Source organism: Histomonas meleagridis (assembly GCF_020186115.1).
Source record: "Histomonas meleagridis strain 2922-C6/04-10x chromosome Unknown contig_123, whole genome shotgun sequence".
In the NCBI taxonomy this organism is placed as follows: Eukaryota; Parabasalia; order Tritrichomonadida; family Dientamoebidae; genus Histomonas; species Histomonas meleagridis.
The window spans coordinates 8,358-22,888 of NW_027150762.1; the positions used below are offsets into that span (position 1 = coordinate 8,358).

At 29.1% G+C, this 14,531-nt stretch overlaps 1 protein-coding gene across 1 annotated transcript; it reads left to right on the forward strand.

Moving 5' to 3' along the window:
* Positions 1 to 2,884: 2,884 nt before the first annotated feature.
* GO595_001244 (uncharacterized protein) lies at positions 2,885 to 3,499 on the forward strand (the record flags this gene model as incomplete). The annotated part of the gene is made up of 1 exon (XM_067914021.1): positions 2,885 to 3,499. The coding sequence occupies one exon, from the start codon at positions 2,885 to 2,887 to the stop codon at positions 3,497 to 3,499; it is 615 nt and encodes a 204-aa protein (XP_067778544.1).
* Between the last annotated feature and the right edge of the window lie 11,032 nt (positions 3,500 to 14,531).

Here is a 14,531-nt window from a genome sequence, read left to right on the forward strand (position 1 = left end):
TTTGCTTGACGTGTTGGCGGTGACGGTAAGTTCACGGCGATTCTATTGTAATGTTCAGCGTCGTAGAAAAAATTTGTATAATCAATTACTGCATTATAATGTATACATTTTATATAATTTTATGAAAAACATATATACAAATTTCAAGGATTAATCTAAAATTAAATTTTTTTTTAACCTTTCAGTAACTGCTGCAATGTTTTTTCCCCCCAAAATATAAAAAAGATTAGAATCTCATCGAAAGAATTATTGATACTTCGATAGATTTGCAGTGCTGATACTAGATGGATTGAAACAACATTTTACAGATTATTTTGAGAATACATGTATCGCATTTGACATGGATATTGCAGTAATTCCATCCCATTTAAGTGATCAAGTGCAACCACTTGACTTACTTTTGTTTTCTCTGACAAATATAGTGATGCCAAACAAATTATATACTAAGATAGTTATCAGCCATTCAATGCTCCTCAACAACAAGCAATATTGTAAAGTCATTGATAATTATGAATACTCTCCGATATAGATAGATATTATTTTTACTGTTAGTTGCAAAAATAATGTTAAAAGTCGAGCCATCAGTTGGCGCGTAATATATTATGATACAGTATTTTTTTCATTAATATCATTCTAAATACCAATGAATCTTAGTTTTGAATCATTAAATAAAGCATGAAATTCTAAATACTCTCTATTCCATACATTATAAAAGTACATCGATTTGAGATGACAAATAACTTATACTTTTTGATGTTACATCTTGGTTTAAGAATCACAATCAACGATTGCAAATTTTGCGACAAGATTATGGCTTTCATCCGAGCCTACATAAATCCAAGCAAAATATAAATTGCCTGATTATTCGTATTCATAAAATAAATAAATAAATAATCTATAACTCGCCAATGCATTATTAAAACTATTAAAAGTGTCAATTTCAATTAAGATGAAAATAATGTAACAATAACTAATTTAATTATTGATATATATATACCATTAATGGTAATATTCAATGTACGACTATTAATGGTATTGATACTAATAACTTTTCTTTAACAAATCATACTCACAATCAATATTTAACTAATGATAATTTAACTGATATAAATAAGGCTTTAACAGGAATATCATATAATGAATATGGCGATTGGACTAAGATTAAACATGATTTATTAGTAGGTAATGATATTTCATGTTCAATATTGACAGCAAGTCGTAATATTGATTGTAGTAAGTATTCAGATGATATAAATATTTACTGAAGGATTGTTTATTCATTGAACTAATGCAATGCCGGGTGATTTAATTAGTATGGAAATAGTTGTATTGCCTTATGGAGATGACTGTAGCGTAATAGAACATTACGTAGGTTCTGATGACAATATTGATATATGAATAAAATTCAAAGTTTGTGATGGCAATTACTTAAGTATATTCAAAAACTATGATATCAGTTGTAATAGTATTGATGGAATCGATACAAATAATATTTCATTAACAACACATAATCATCATGATGATAAATATTGTTTATTAAATCATAATCATACATAATTTAGTAATGCTATTACTATTAATGGTGAACTTATTGTATATAGTAATATATTTATTGATGGTAATATTAATTTTATTTCTTTTGAGTACTTTTTATCCAAAAATCATCCTCATGATTCTACTAATTGTATTCCGTCAGTCAAAAGCAATGGTTTATATGAAGTGAATATTAATATCTGTACCGCAATACATACAGCCGGAGAAATTAATCAAATAAACATACCATTTAACAAAATATATTTATTAATCATTATACAATTGTATATCAATTGATTTGCAACTCACGGAGATTATTATTTTAAATTTAAATGATAGATATATTTTCAATCAATATTAGATGATGAAACACCGTTAACAACAAAAATAAATTGATATGATCATTGGAAAGTCACTGCAATTATATAATGCATTCTATGCCATTTCGGCAATAATTTTATTAATTCTTTTCAATGATTCATTTTGAAAAAATGACCAAAGAATATGAATCGGAAGATATCAATTCGTTCGTTGAAAAATATTATCCTAATAAAGAAAGAATTTATGTTATGTCGATTTTTAAGATGTGGATAGATTTAAAGAAGTGCATGATTCGGTAAGGTGAGATTAAAGAAATGCTTGAAGAAATAGAAACGTGGAAAATAACATATGTTCATAATACACTTTATGCCACAAAAATTAAAGAATCCGCCTAGACGGAGTTTTGCTTGCAAATTTTGAGTTAAAGCTTCTGAAATCATTACTGGCAATTATGGATACACAACAGCTACTTCTTACGTTAATGTTGAAGACATTAACGAAGGTGACACAACTTTTGTCGATATTTTCACCGATAGGTTTATTGGAATAGATAATAGTGATATTACTTTAAAACAAGAAGTTTCTATAACTGTTCCACCACAATCAAATCTTTTGTTTTAAAAATATTATGTTGGGTATAAGTGCTCAGCTGATGCTATTGATCAGTATAAAGTCTATTCAAATATGGATAAAATTCAATTGACTTATATGCATAAAGTCTTGCAGTGCATAATGCCAGGTATAAATGGTTTATGCTTTACAACTCATTATCCGATGTAGCTAAAGCAGTAAATAATTGTTTCGTAACTTTAGAAAATCTCCGTAATCATGATCCAATGGTTAACTCCAGGAGTTTATTGTGACTTTAGTGCTATTACTGCATCTAAAGAAGTCATTGTTAAAATTCCTTAATTAATTTTTATTAATTTCATTTTAATATGAGATATTATCCTAACTCAAGCGGAAAGCTTTCTTATGAACTTATGCCATCATATCAAAATATAGTTATTGCGCCTGTATGTGACCACGAATGACTGTAGCAGCGAAGTCAGTCGTCGAAGGTAATTATTTATGTGATCTTGGATTTAGAAACATTAATGAAACAGTTAAGAGTTACATTAAAGCAACAACAGAAAGCGGTACTACAACTTACGCAACAATGGATGTACCACAGCAATTTGTTCGTCATACACAAGTTACAAAAGATGTAAAAAATAAGCTTGCTACATATCTCTTAAAAATGGATGTGTTTAATTCGCTTGCTGCTGCATATATTCAAGTTCCGATGCTATTTCCAATACATGTTTGTCAAATAAGAGACTTCACACAACCATTAGGAAGCAATTCGACATCTGCTCCAACATCATTTAACACAGCTGCAACAATAAGATTGAAGCATTGTGATACTATGTTTACAGTAATTTGTCAATCACAATATTCAAGAACATGCTTCTTAAATCCACAAATCAGATATGGTTTTAATATTGATGATAAAATTTATCCTAGAAAAGCTTATGAAACAGTTGATGATCCCAGGAATATAAATATGGTTTTGGATGCAGTAAATCTTAACGGAAGTCTTTTAAGTTCTCTGTCAAAAGATCTTAGAACATCTGTTCAATTTTATTATAATCAAAATATATAACGCATCTGGTGTTAATACTCAATCAAAAGTTTGGCACGGTAAAGATAACTATAATTTCTTCATAGGACTACCATTTGCTGAAGGTGATGATTTCCAGAGAGACATATAAACAACAGGAACTGTTCAAATTGAATTATACGGGTGATCGATTGGCTGACACTTATATGAAAAATGTAGTATTAGTACTGATTAGTTCCATTGCTCCGACAGGAATCTATTTTGAAGACGCTTTATTGAAGGTTCGTTCAATGAAACCTGAAGGTAGCGCACAAATTGAAATTACCAACGCTAGTGTAGAGCAGATCATAATGGCAGCAGCTTGTTAAAAATATAGTGTTTTAATTAATATTTTTGTCTTCGCCTGTAACAATTGTAATTTTACTATTTCCGAGGTTATACATATAAATAAAAAAATCTATATTTTGCTATATTAGTTAATGATTTATTAATTTTAACATTAATGTAATCATGAATGTCATATAATAATTTTAATCCGACACGTTTCGCTCGTTTTGATAATTCTGAGCAAACTAATAACATATTTATATATCGTCAGGTTATCAACATAAAAAAAAATGTTATATATTAAAAGTGATCGTTTAGTAATGATCACTTTATTTAATTTTGATTCTATAATGAAATCATAAATGTCAGTCATTTAATCAGTAATTAAAATATTTTTTTACGGTAAATGAATGTCAGTCCCAAGAATTAGTGTTCGAAATAATTTTTGGCAAAAGTCGGAACAAATCTTAATTCTTCAAAACAAAATCAAATTTAAAACGTTAATGTTATGATCAATCCTTACGAAAGAGAGCCTGTTAGCTATCCGGATGTTAAACCAGTCTTGCCAGAAGAACCCGAAATTAAAGAACGAAGTGTTGAAACAGCAAATGAAACTTATGCAAATTTTGAAAAAGTGATTCATGATAAAGATATGTTGATTCAAGCATTAGTATTATGTTTGGATATTGTGGGAAATAATCCTCCTGATAGTTAATAAATATGTCATCGTCGAAGAATATGAATTAGTAAAATTAATTCGACTATTATGTGATACTGATAAGGTAGAATATTAATTAATTAGATCAAGAAGCAGGTTGAAGCAGAAGCAGTTCGTATGATTATGTATCGAAAATTCATGTTAAAAAAGATAAAAATACTTATAATTTGAAATATTCATACGCTGATGTGATAGAGTTACTAACAAAACGTAAAATTAGTCCAAAGTTTGTCAAGTCATCAGGAAAAATAAGTTATAAATAATAGATAGATGCTAAACTAAGCTAATTTTTTTTTTATTTTTTTTTTTTAACAAATAATAAAGAATGTCTAAAAATTATAGTACAAGAGGAATCAGAGAATCATTCGAACGTTATGGTTATACTTTATAGAAAAACTTAGTGTATAGAAATAATACTACACCGATTAGTGTTATTGATGAGCAAACAGGAAGAAAAGAAAGACTTACTATTAAACAATTAAGATATAGAATTAATAAGGGAAGAAGTGAATATGATTTCCCAATTTATCAATATGGCAAGTGATAATAATAAACAGAAGTATAAATCATCTTACGAGAAATTTTAGGAAAAACAAGATGATTATTTCAAAAATGAGACTCATGAATTTCAACAGGAAGTTTATCAGTAATGCGTCAAGAATACACAAAAAATGATTAAAGATTTAATGAAAAAGATCTTACAATGAATTTCGACGGATCGCTGATCTCCGGAGCTTAAGCTATCGCGGAAATTTTGATTTATTATTATTCTTACTAATGTTAGCGATGAAAGAAATAGGTCCTCGGATCAATAAAGATATCACGATCACGATTATTCATTAAAACGTCAAACCTCAATACGCGCATACTCATAATCCTAATGATTTAGTCCCAACACAAAATGCAGTATGTAGAACAGGTAGATTTGTAGATTTTGTATATCATCAACAGCACCAGGAACTTATAATTGGCGTATAGCACAATATCAAAATGAATTAGGTTTTTGACATATATCAGAAGGCACGTACAGAAAAGGTCTTATATCTGCTAACGGTGGAGAACAGATTCGGTAAACTATCGTACATAATGCACCAATAGAAGAAGATGTAAGCAATTTTAGTATTGGAAATATGTTTTCATATATGGAAATGTTTATCCCCTCAAAAATAAAAATTATGTGATCGAAACGACTGCAACAAATTGTATACCATCAGTAAAAAGCAATGGCTTTTATAAAGTATTTATTGGAATATGTACTGCAAAACATACAGCTGGAGAAATATTTCAAACTGGTGAAAACATCAAGAGCGATGTATCCATTGATCAAGACACGGTTATTTTTATTTTAGTGTTACTGACTCATCAATTTATTATATTAATGATACTATATGACCAAAGTATTTTTGATGATGAAACAGTATTAACAGAAAAAATGAATAAAATGATTGTTGATAGAGTTACTGTAACAATTGCCGCAACGTATTTTATGTCGTTCAGTGATCTATAATTTTTGACGCTTCATTGATATATGTTGTTTGACTTGTTTGTTCATGACAAATTATTTTTGTTCTGCAGCGTCGACGTTTGATTGGTCTGATGTTTGAATATTTTTTGGCTATATCTTCCGGTGTTTCGTTCTGTAAATGATTATCTAAAATATATTCTAACATTTGATTTGTAAATCTTTCTGTTGATTGTTGAACTGCACGCACAATTTCTCCATCGATGTTATTTCTATGATATTAAAATTAGCATTATTTTTTGATATCTTTTTTTCCCTCAGTTTTGCCATCAATTTTATCATAAATAATATAATAATTATAATAATAATAATGCTTAGGATGAATTTAGCTCAGATATTTTAAATATAAAATGTGATGTTTTTGGTAAAACAAGCACGACTAATTTATCCTCTTCATGAACATATTTTTCATAACCCTAATTATTAATTGAATTTTGTCATATTTGAGTGAATTAATATCGAAATAAATGAATGGTGATGATTCATAATATGGAGGTATTTTTGAAATGTATTCTTTAAATGCCGGAAAGTTTTTGACGTAATTATAATTATAATTATAATTCATTCTATATAAATAAAAAAATAAAATTATTTTAAAATTAGTGTTATTATTCCGTCCTTCAATTTTGATTCATTTTTGAAGGATTCTCCATCCGACACATGTGTTATAATGAGCGTAGCTGAACCACCTGACATTTTTTTGCTCAGCATTGACATATCAAAAAATGATGAGAAACATGACAAAAATAATGAGTATCATAAACATTTCCACCTTTCCACATTTATGGTACCTCATATAATTCTTTTTCTAAATTTTCATTATGTTTAACCGTTTGTTTAACAGGTATTGCATCATCGTCTATTTCATCATTGACTTCATTAAATGCTTTATAATCAATTATGGCGTACAGATCCGGAATTTGTTCCTTTGGCTGAAGTGAATATATTCTTAACTGATTCGAAATGAAACAAGATCTGTTTCCATATATTTCTTCATGTTCCGCCATTAATTTTTCATATTGGCTTTTACGCATATGTTTAACATTACATGTTGCCATAAGTTTTCCCGCCAAACCTGTTGATATATATCCTTCAACTCTAATATCATCAAGAGCAACACCATATTTGAATAATAAGTGGTTGTCTATAATAGATATATATCTATCAACAGCGTTTAAGTCGAGAGACTGCCGTTCAAGCTGTTCATTAAATTAGTTTTAGAATTAATTTTACGAATGATTTTATCCGCATCAAAGTCTTTAACATCGTCAAATGATATTTCTTTTGGAATGAAATTATTGGGTTTGTTGAAAGATATGTCATATTTTATTTTCCTTTCATTAGAAGAATATAATAGCTCATTAACGGCATCGTCGACGTTAGCATTAATAACGGATTCAGCATAACACATTTCTCTTTTTGATAAAATTAAAAAATGATTATTTTAAACATTAGCATTATTTTTTGGTCCTTTCAAAATGATTAAAAATAGCCAGTCGGAAGTCATGATAGCATATATATCAAAAACACATGGAAACACATGAAAACAAAAATCTATCTGAGTTCTCATGTAGTGCAAGAGTAATTCCATATATTCTTTAAAATAATGAACTTGTTTGATAGGTTGAATTGGCTTGCATAACTCATCAAAATATTCTTTGTTTCCACAATATTTATTATTCGCCTCATTATATATTATTCTTCGATCTCCGTTCTCTTCTTGAACAGACTTAGAATTATTTGTGCTCATCAGATATCATTCTATAATTTACTCAAGAATCTATTTCAATTTGATCAACTCCTTTAGTTTCCGCAACTGTTCGTTTTTGTGTGAGTTTTGATTTTATTTTACCGAGATACTTAAATTTCTCCGTAGCTTATGGCGGCTCATAAATGTTAATCACTATATGACGACCAATCAAACCATTAAATTTACCGAAAACTTTATCTAAGTCATCAACGTTTTTAAGCGCAAAGTTACCGAGCAGTTCGCAAAAGCACTTAACAGGAAAGCTTTTCCCTGAGTCTTGAGCTCCATGAATAATTGGCATTTTTCCGTTCTTAACGGTAATGTTTTGAAAGATGCTAGCCCACCATTTCATAAAGTAGTCGTATTTGTCTTCGTCATCATGAAAAACGATATGTTTTATGTGATCCAGTAATGGTTGACGTAGTGTGAAATCATTCGATTTGTTTTCAGTAAACTTAAATCCTTGAAAGATGTTATTATATTAGCTTCATCAGGATTGCCATTGATTTAGCGTCGTCATAAGCAAACCAGTTTGAATATTTTGATACAACATGATATAATGTTACTTTAGTGTTTCCTTTGAATGGCTTGTATAAAGAAAGCTCTTCACGAATTTTTGTTAGTGATGTTTCTCTAATATATGTTTGATCTTCTTTTATCTCTCTGATATAGAATCTTGATTTAACATAACCTATTACACCAAGAAGATTAGTACAAACTAATTAGTTTTGGAAACTCATGTGTATCATAAGTTCATCTCCTTATATCCTGATAATGCCATGTGGAGTTGTTAATATTTACTGTAAAATCGATTGATGAATCATTATACAGTTCTAAATACTTGTTCCTTATGTCTTCCGGTAGATGTTTTATTAAAGAATGAAACCACTTCTTTGTCATTTCTCTCACGTAATAACGGTCTGATATTTGATCTATAGTTAATTCTACGTCGTGCTGTTTTTGAGTATCATTTAAGAAAATGTTGGCGTAAGAATTTTTTAGAATAAGGTGAGTGATACAAAGGAGCAGCGAGAGTAACATTAAAAGTGTCGAAATCAGAATGAAAATTATTTGATAACTCTTTCACTCGTTCGTCATTAGATATAATTAATTGGTCTTCATAATCTTTATCATTTATGATTTAACCGTGATTCATTTTATTCTGTGAATCGTTGGGTATAAATATTTTATCAGAAAGAACGTGCCTCATTACTTGTCTTGATAACTAACCTTCTCTGCTTTGAACTAATTTATATACGTTTGGATCACATAATTCATGAACACCATTCATGGCGAAACCTTTTTTCTCAGTATGTTTCATAATTTCAACAATATCTTTTGATGCGATTTTTGTCTCATATAATACAACATGCATCGATAAATAATGTTTGTCATCAGGAATAAGTCTAAATTCATATGCTTCCATTTCCCCATTATTACAATAACCACCGTAGGAGTAATTACTCCTAATATATTTTTTAGTTGTTCAAGCCATTCATAAACGAATATTAATTCATCTTCTGATTTAATAGTAACAAAATCAAAGTCCAGATGCACATAATCCTCATTAATTATAAATTCAGTTAAGCCTTTACTGAAATCATAATCATTAATTTCGTCAAATGATATTTCTTTTGGAATGAAATTATTGGGTTTGTTGAAAGATATGTCATATTTTATTTTTCTTTCATTAGGAGAATATAATAGCTCATTAACGGCATCGTCGACGGTAGCATTAATAACGGATATGAAAGTATTGATCATAATTTTGTGTCTTTTCTCGTATTCATTTTAAATAGAATTGATATACTTCTCAATATGCGAAGTGATAACCGTAAAATCGACTAAAAAGACCAAAATACAGAGCTAAGTATGGCGAAAAGGATATTGAAGCTCCAACTTTCGAATTAATTCAAAACAATGAAAAAACATATTTCTCTGATCCTTAAAAATAAAACGTTATCTTAATCCTAAATGTGTTAGTAGAGTCAATATTTATAAAATACATAAAAAAATCGTATTATCTTAGAGAAATAAAAAGTCTCTAGAAAAAATGTTCCCTTATGAAAAATAGATTCTGTTTTTTCCTCAATTATATATAACAAAACGTACGTTTGTACAATCAACAAATGTAATTTACATAAATATTCTAATACCATCATAATCATCAAATAAATATTTTAAGTAATTTGCAAAATATTTTATACTACTAGGATTGTCAAATTTCTTCCATTTGCGATTTTTCCTCCCGCCCCACTTTAAAAAGGTGGGATAAACGATAAGTAATTTTTGTATAGACATTAATCGTTTAGTATTAACGTACTCTAGTAAAAAGTGTCTTTTTTCTTTCCGAATTTTTTCCTCGATTATAACGGTCGTTTCATATTCAGATGAAATTGATCGTTCTGCGAGTACGATAGCTCACCGTATCGGAGTTGAATTTAAATTATGGGAGAAAAGTGAAAGAATTCTTTGCTCTCTCCATTCAAAATTGATAACTAAGGCATTCAAATAAGATTCTGAGGATCTCCCACTTTTTCTCTTACTTTTTCTCCCACTTTTCTCCCATTTTTTCCCCCGGGAGATAACCGTTTATTTGAGCTGTCAAAAACCTGGGTATAATTGAGATAAACCGAAATCATATTTTCATTGTTGAAGAACCATCTGAATCATAGCAATTTTATATGAAATCTTCTTGTTTTCCTGGCTTCATGATGATCATGTGATCACCCATATCAATTCTGATAGCATACTCATTACCAATGTAGACATACCAAAAATATCTATGGCAAAGTTATTCAATGTTCATACAAAATGAGGACTGATCGTCCCAAGCCAACACAACACAAACATGTCTATGATTTTCCGCTTGAAAATTATTTTGGCATAACGAAAATTTCCAAAAATATAGATGTTCATTTCTACTCTTTAATCGCAAGTCTAGATCTATCAATCAATGCTGCATCAAGTCCTCAAATGTATGATTTCATTAGGATGTGTATTCAGCTGGGCCAAAGTAATCCAAACGCAGCATTCGAATCATTATTTTCATTTAACTCAAGAAACACACTGAGAAAAAACTTTTGCCAATATGAGAAAACCAACAAAGAGGCCACACTTCAGAGGTATTTTTTGTTTCCTTTTAATTCTTCAGTGATTGATGCTGGAATGAATCATGGCGTTTCTTATTTAATAGCAATAGTTTCAAACCCTATAGCATTAGACCTAAAACCACTAATAATTTCAGCAAATAGGAATTTTATTGGGGACTTACAGGACTATAAAGATGTTGTTATCAATATTATTGATCAATTAGAATTATACAACGTCTCAATTGGATCGATTACTTCGGACAACCTACCAGTACAAAAATCAGCCATTGATCCAGAATCACAAAATTCATTTCAGTTTACATCAATGATGCATGAAAACAATTATCCAATTATTTTTTTCCCATGTATTGCACATACAATAGCATTATATATCAAAAACACATTTCAATGAGACAATTTGTCAATGATTCAAAATTATATTTCGAGATTTTCAGAAATTTTTCGATCCAAACCTGTTTAACAATCAGTTCAACAATGCGATAAGTATGTCCCGGATTATGTCCAACAAGATGGTTTAATACATTTGAGATTTGTGAATGGGGTATTCGTAAGATTGGTAAAATCAAACAAATATTAAATAATACAAATCTGTTTAATAGTAATAATGATTTAAGCTTCATCAAGTTCATGCTCAAAGTTGTAATTTCAAATACAACTCTTTTATTATTACCTTTCATGCAACTGGAAAAACAATTGTAGCAGATCATTTCCCTGCGTCAAACATTTATTTACTTATTCAAAGTTTGCCTGATTTTTATTCTGAAATCAATAATTATAATAATGATACGACATTTGATTATGATCATATTCATAATAAAATTATCATAAGATTGCAAACGACAGGTAATTATCAATTAATTCAACTTTTATTCTATCTCACGTTACAAGGAAGAGAATATGCAAAAGAAGTCGAAGTTGCCCAAAGAAATGTGGATACTAGTAACTTAAATTAAAGACTTAAACTTGAACAAAAAGACAAGATGCTACTTAATAGCATAAAACAATTTAATGATCAATTAGAAAAAGATAATAATCAAATTGAAATTGAGAGGAATCAGTATTTGATGGAATGATAACCGGAGGTGAAATTGAATATATTAAAGTACAAGAGGAAGAAGAAGAAGAAGAATTTGATTATTCTGCTGTACTAGATGAAAACATAGTAAATTCAAACGTTGAAGCAGATGTTTTATTACAAAGTTTGTTGGAGCGAATGACGAAGATTCGTCACATGCATAATTATTCAGATGAAGATATCGAAAAAGTATCATGCAAGTTTATTGATTGGTTCACATTGAGTGGCCAACAGTATCCATTTTATCCAAGCAGTAAGACTTCGTCTTATGGATATTTTAGTGTATTGTATACAATTGAAGATTGGAGACCATTCGCAAGAATCGGACAGCAGATCTTATTGATACAATCCATTCAAGCCGCAGCAGAACGAGCATTTTCGAGGCTTCAAAAGGTTCGATCAGATCTTAGAACAAGAACAGAAAAAGCCCTCGATAAAACAAAACCTTTTTTTTCTAGTTTCTGAAATCGCCGTTTTTCTGCTTTGATCATCTTCACTGGCAGAGTTATTCATAAAAACCGTTTATTTAAACGTGTTCCATAACCGCTTCTATCCTTTTTTTCAAGCAAGAATTTTTTTCCTCCCAAATGTCATTTTTTTTCTCCCGTTGACAACCCTTATACTATATATAAATTTTTGAAACATTTGTTATAATCATAAAATCGCAGATCGTTAAATGTTACTTTTTTTCTGTGTTCTATATGATGGCTATACAATATTTAGTAAATTGGTAGTTGATATTTTTGAAAAATATAAGATATATATATATATCAAAATTCATGTTTCCAATTTTTTCTAACCGTAAAAGTGGTCTGTAAATGTCATTTCACCCAATTATTTATAAGTAAAGTTAAGAAAAATTCGAGAACTTAACGGTCATTTACGACTTGAAGGGCCCCTAGGGTCCTCGGGATCGTCCCGACCGCATTACGTACCTACCTTGAATCAAAACGAAATTTTTAATTTTGAATATCAACTACCTTGGAGAAGCCCAATAGTTATTCCATTACCAAAACCAAAAAAGCCAATGGACATAGAAAAATTATTTTCAGAAGTTAATCATGAATGGAAACAACAAAAAAAAAACATTCAAAAACTCACAAATTTTGCTAAGCAAATATCATTCATTGCTGCCAAATCTCTTTTATTATTTTCTCCATTTTACCAAAAGTATAGTGTATCTGATTTCATTGTCGATTTTATTAAAAATTGTCCGAATGAACAACAAATATTTCAAGTAAAAGTAGAGTTGGTAAAAAATATCTTCAGCAATACTAAACTAGTTGCTGAAGAACTTTTATCAAAAAATATTATAAATTCAATTTTTACTTTATTCAACTCAACAGAAACGCATAACTTCAGCTCAATCATAGAATGCTTCATATCAATATCATCTTTTAGCCAACAAGCAGCTTGCGCAGTCTTGAGTTTGTTTACGCCTGATAAATTTCAGATGCTAATGGAGATTGATAATTTTAATTCACAAATTATTTTTTCGATTTCTAAGCTTGTTCGAATATTTTGTTTACTACAAAATTGTAATGCAATGTGTGAGTTAATTTTCCAATCTATTTCATTCCATTGGAGTAACGCAACGATTTTTCAATTTGATTATTTAAACTCTCTTTTGCTATTGTTTGATATTTTAAATGAAGAGTGGATAAATTTTGTTTTGAACTATGAGCTGGTAGAAAAAATTTGTTCTTCTTTTTCTTCTCCAAATTCCAAAATTTCGCTTCTTTCACTTCAGTGTATTGAAAATATTATCGGTTTTAACAAATTCATTGAATTTGATTACGAACGTTTATTTCAGCTTTTTTCTGTTGATTCAACCAAAATATTTCAGTTTATACTAAATGTATCTCATATATTCCCTGACTATACTAATGCGTTCATCAAGTTCGGATTGTTTGAGATAGAAAACTTAAGATATTCTCAATTTTCATATTCTCAAAAAAAAGATTATCTTACGTGTATAACGATTATAATAAATGAAGCAAACGACAATTGTATACTTGAAGGTGCAGTTCAAAATAACTTAATTACATACATAGTGGAATTTATGGATGTCGAAAATGAAGAAATCTATGAACAGTTTTTGTGCACTATCCAGAAGATCTTGTGTTCGCAACAAAATCCTTTGTTCCATGATATGGCAGTCGACCAGTTTGTCACAGCAGATGGAATTGAAATGCTTCAAACCATCAAAGAAACTCAAAGTGGGACCATATATGATTTATGTGAATGCATTCATGGAATAGTTGTCGCACATGATGCCTGTGGACAATAAAATTTTTATGTTTTTACGAATTTTTTCTTTGCATAATAATTAAATTTGATTTCACTTGACTCTACAAACATTCAATGTAAGTATGTTTTTCATACTTTATTTCTAGTAAAATAAATAATTTCATAAATAATTATTTATAAAAGATTTATTAAAAAAATTTATTGATTATAAATTCATAAGTTAAAAGTAAATGGTAGATTAAACGGTTTCGTTATGAATTTGTCACTTTTAAAAATAAACTTTAGTCAATTTTTTAACAGTGATGTTAATTTCATTTGA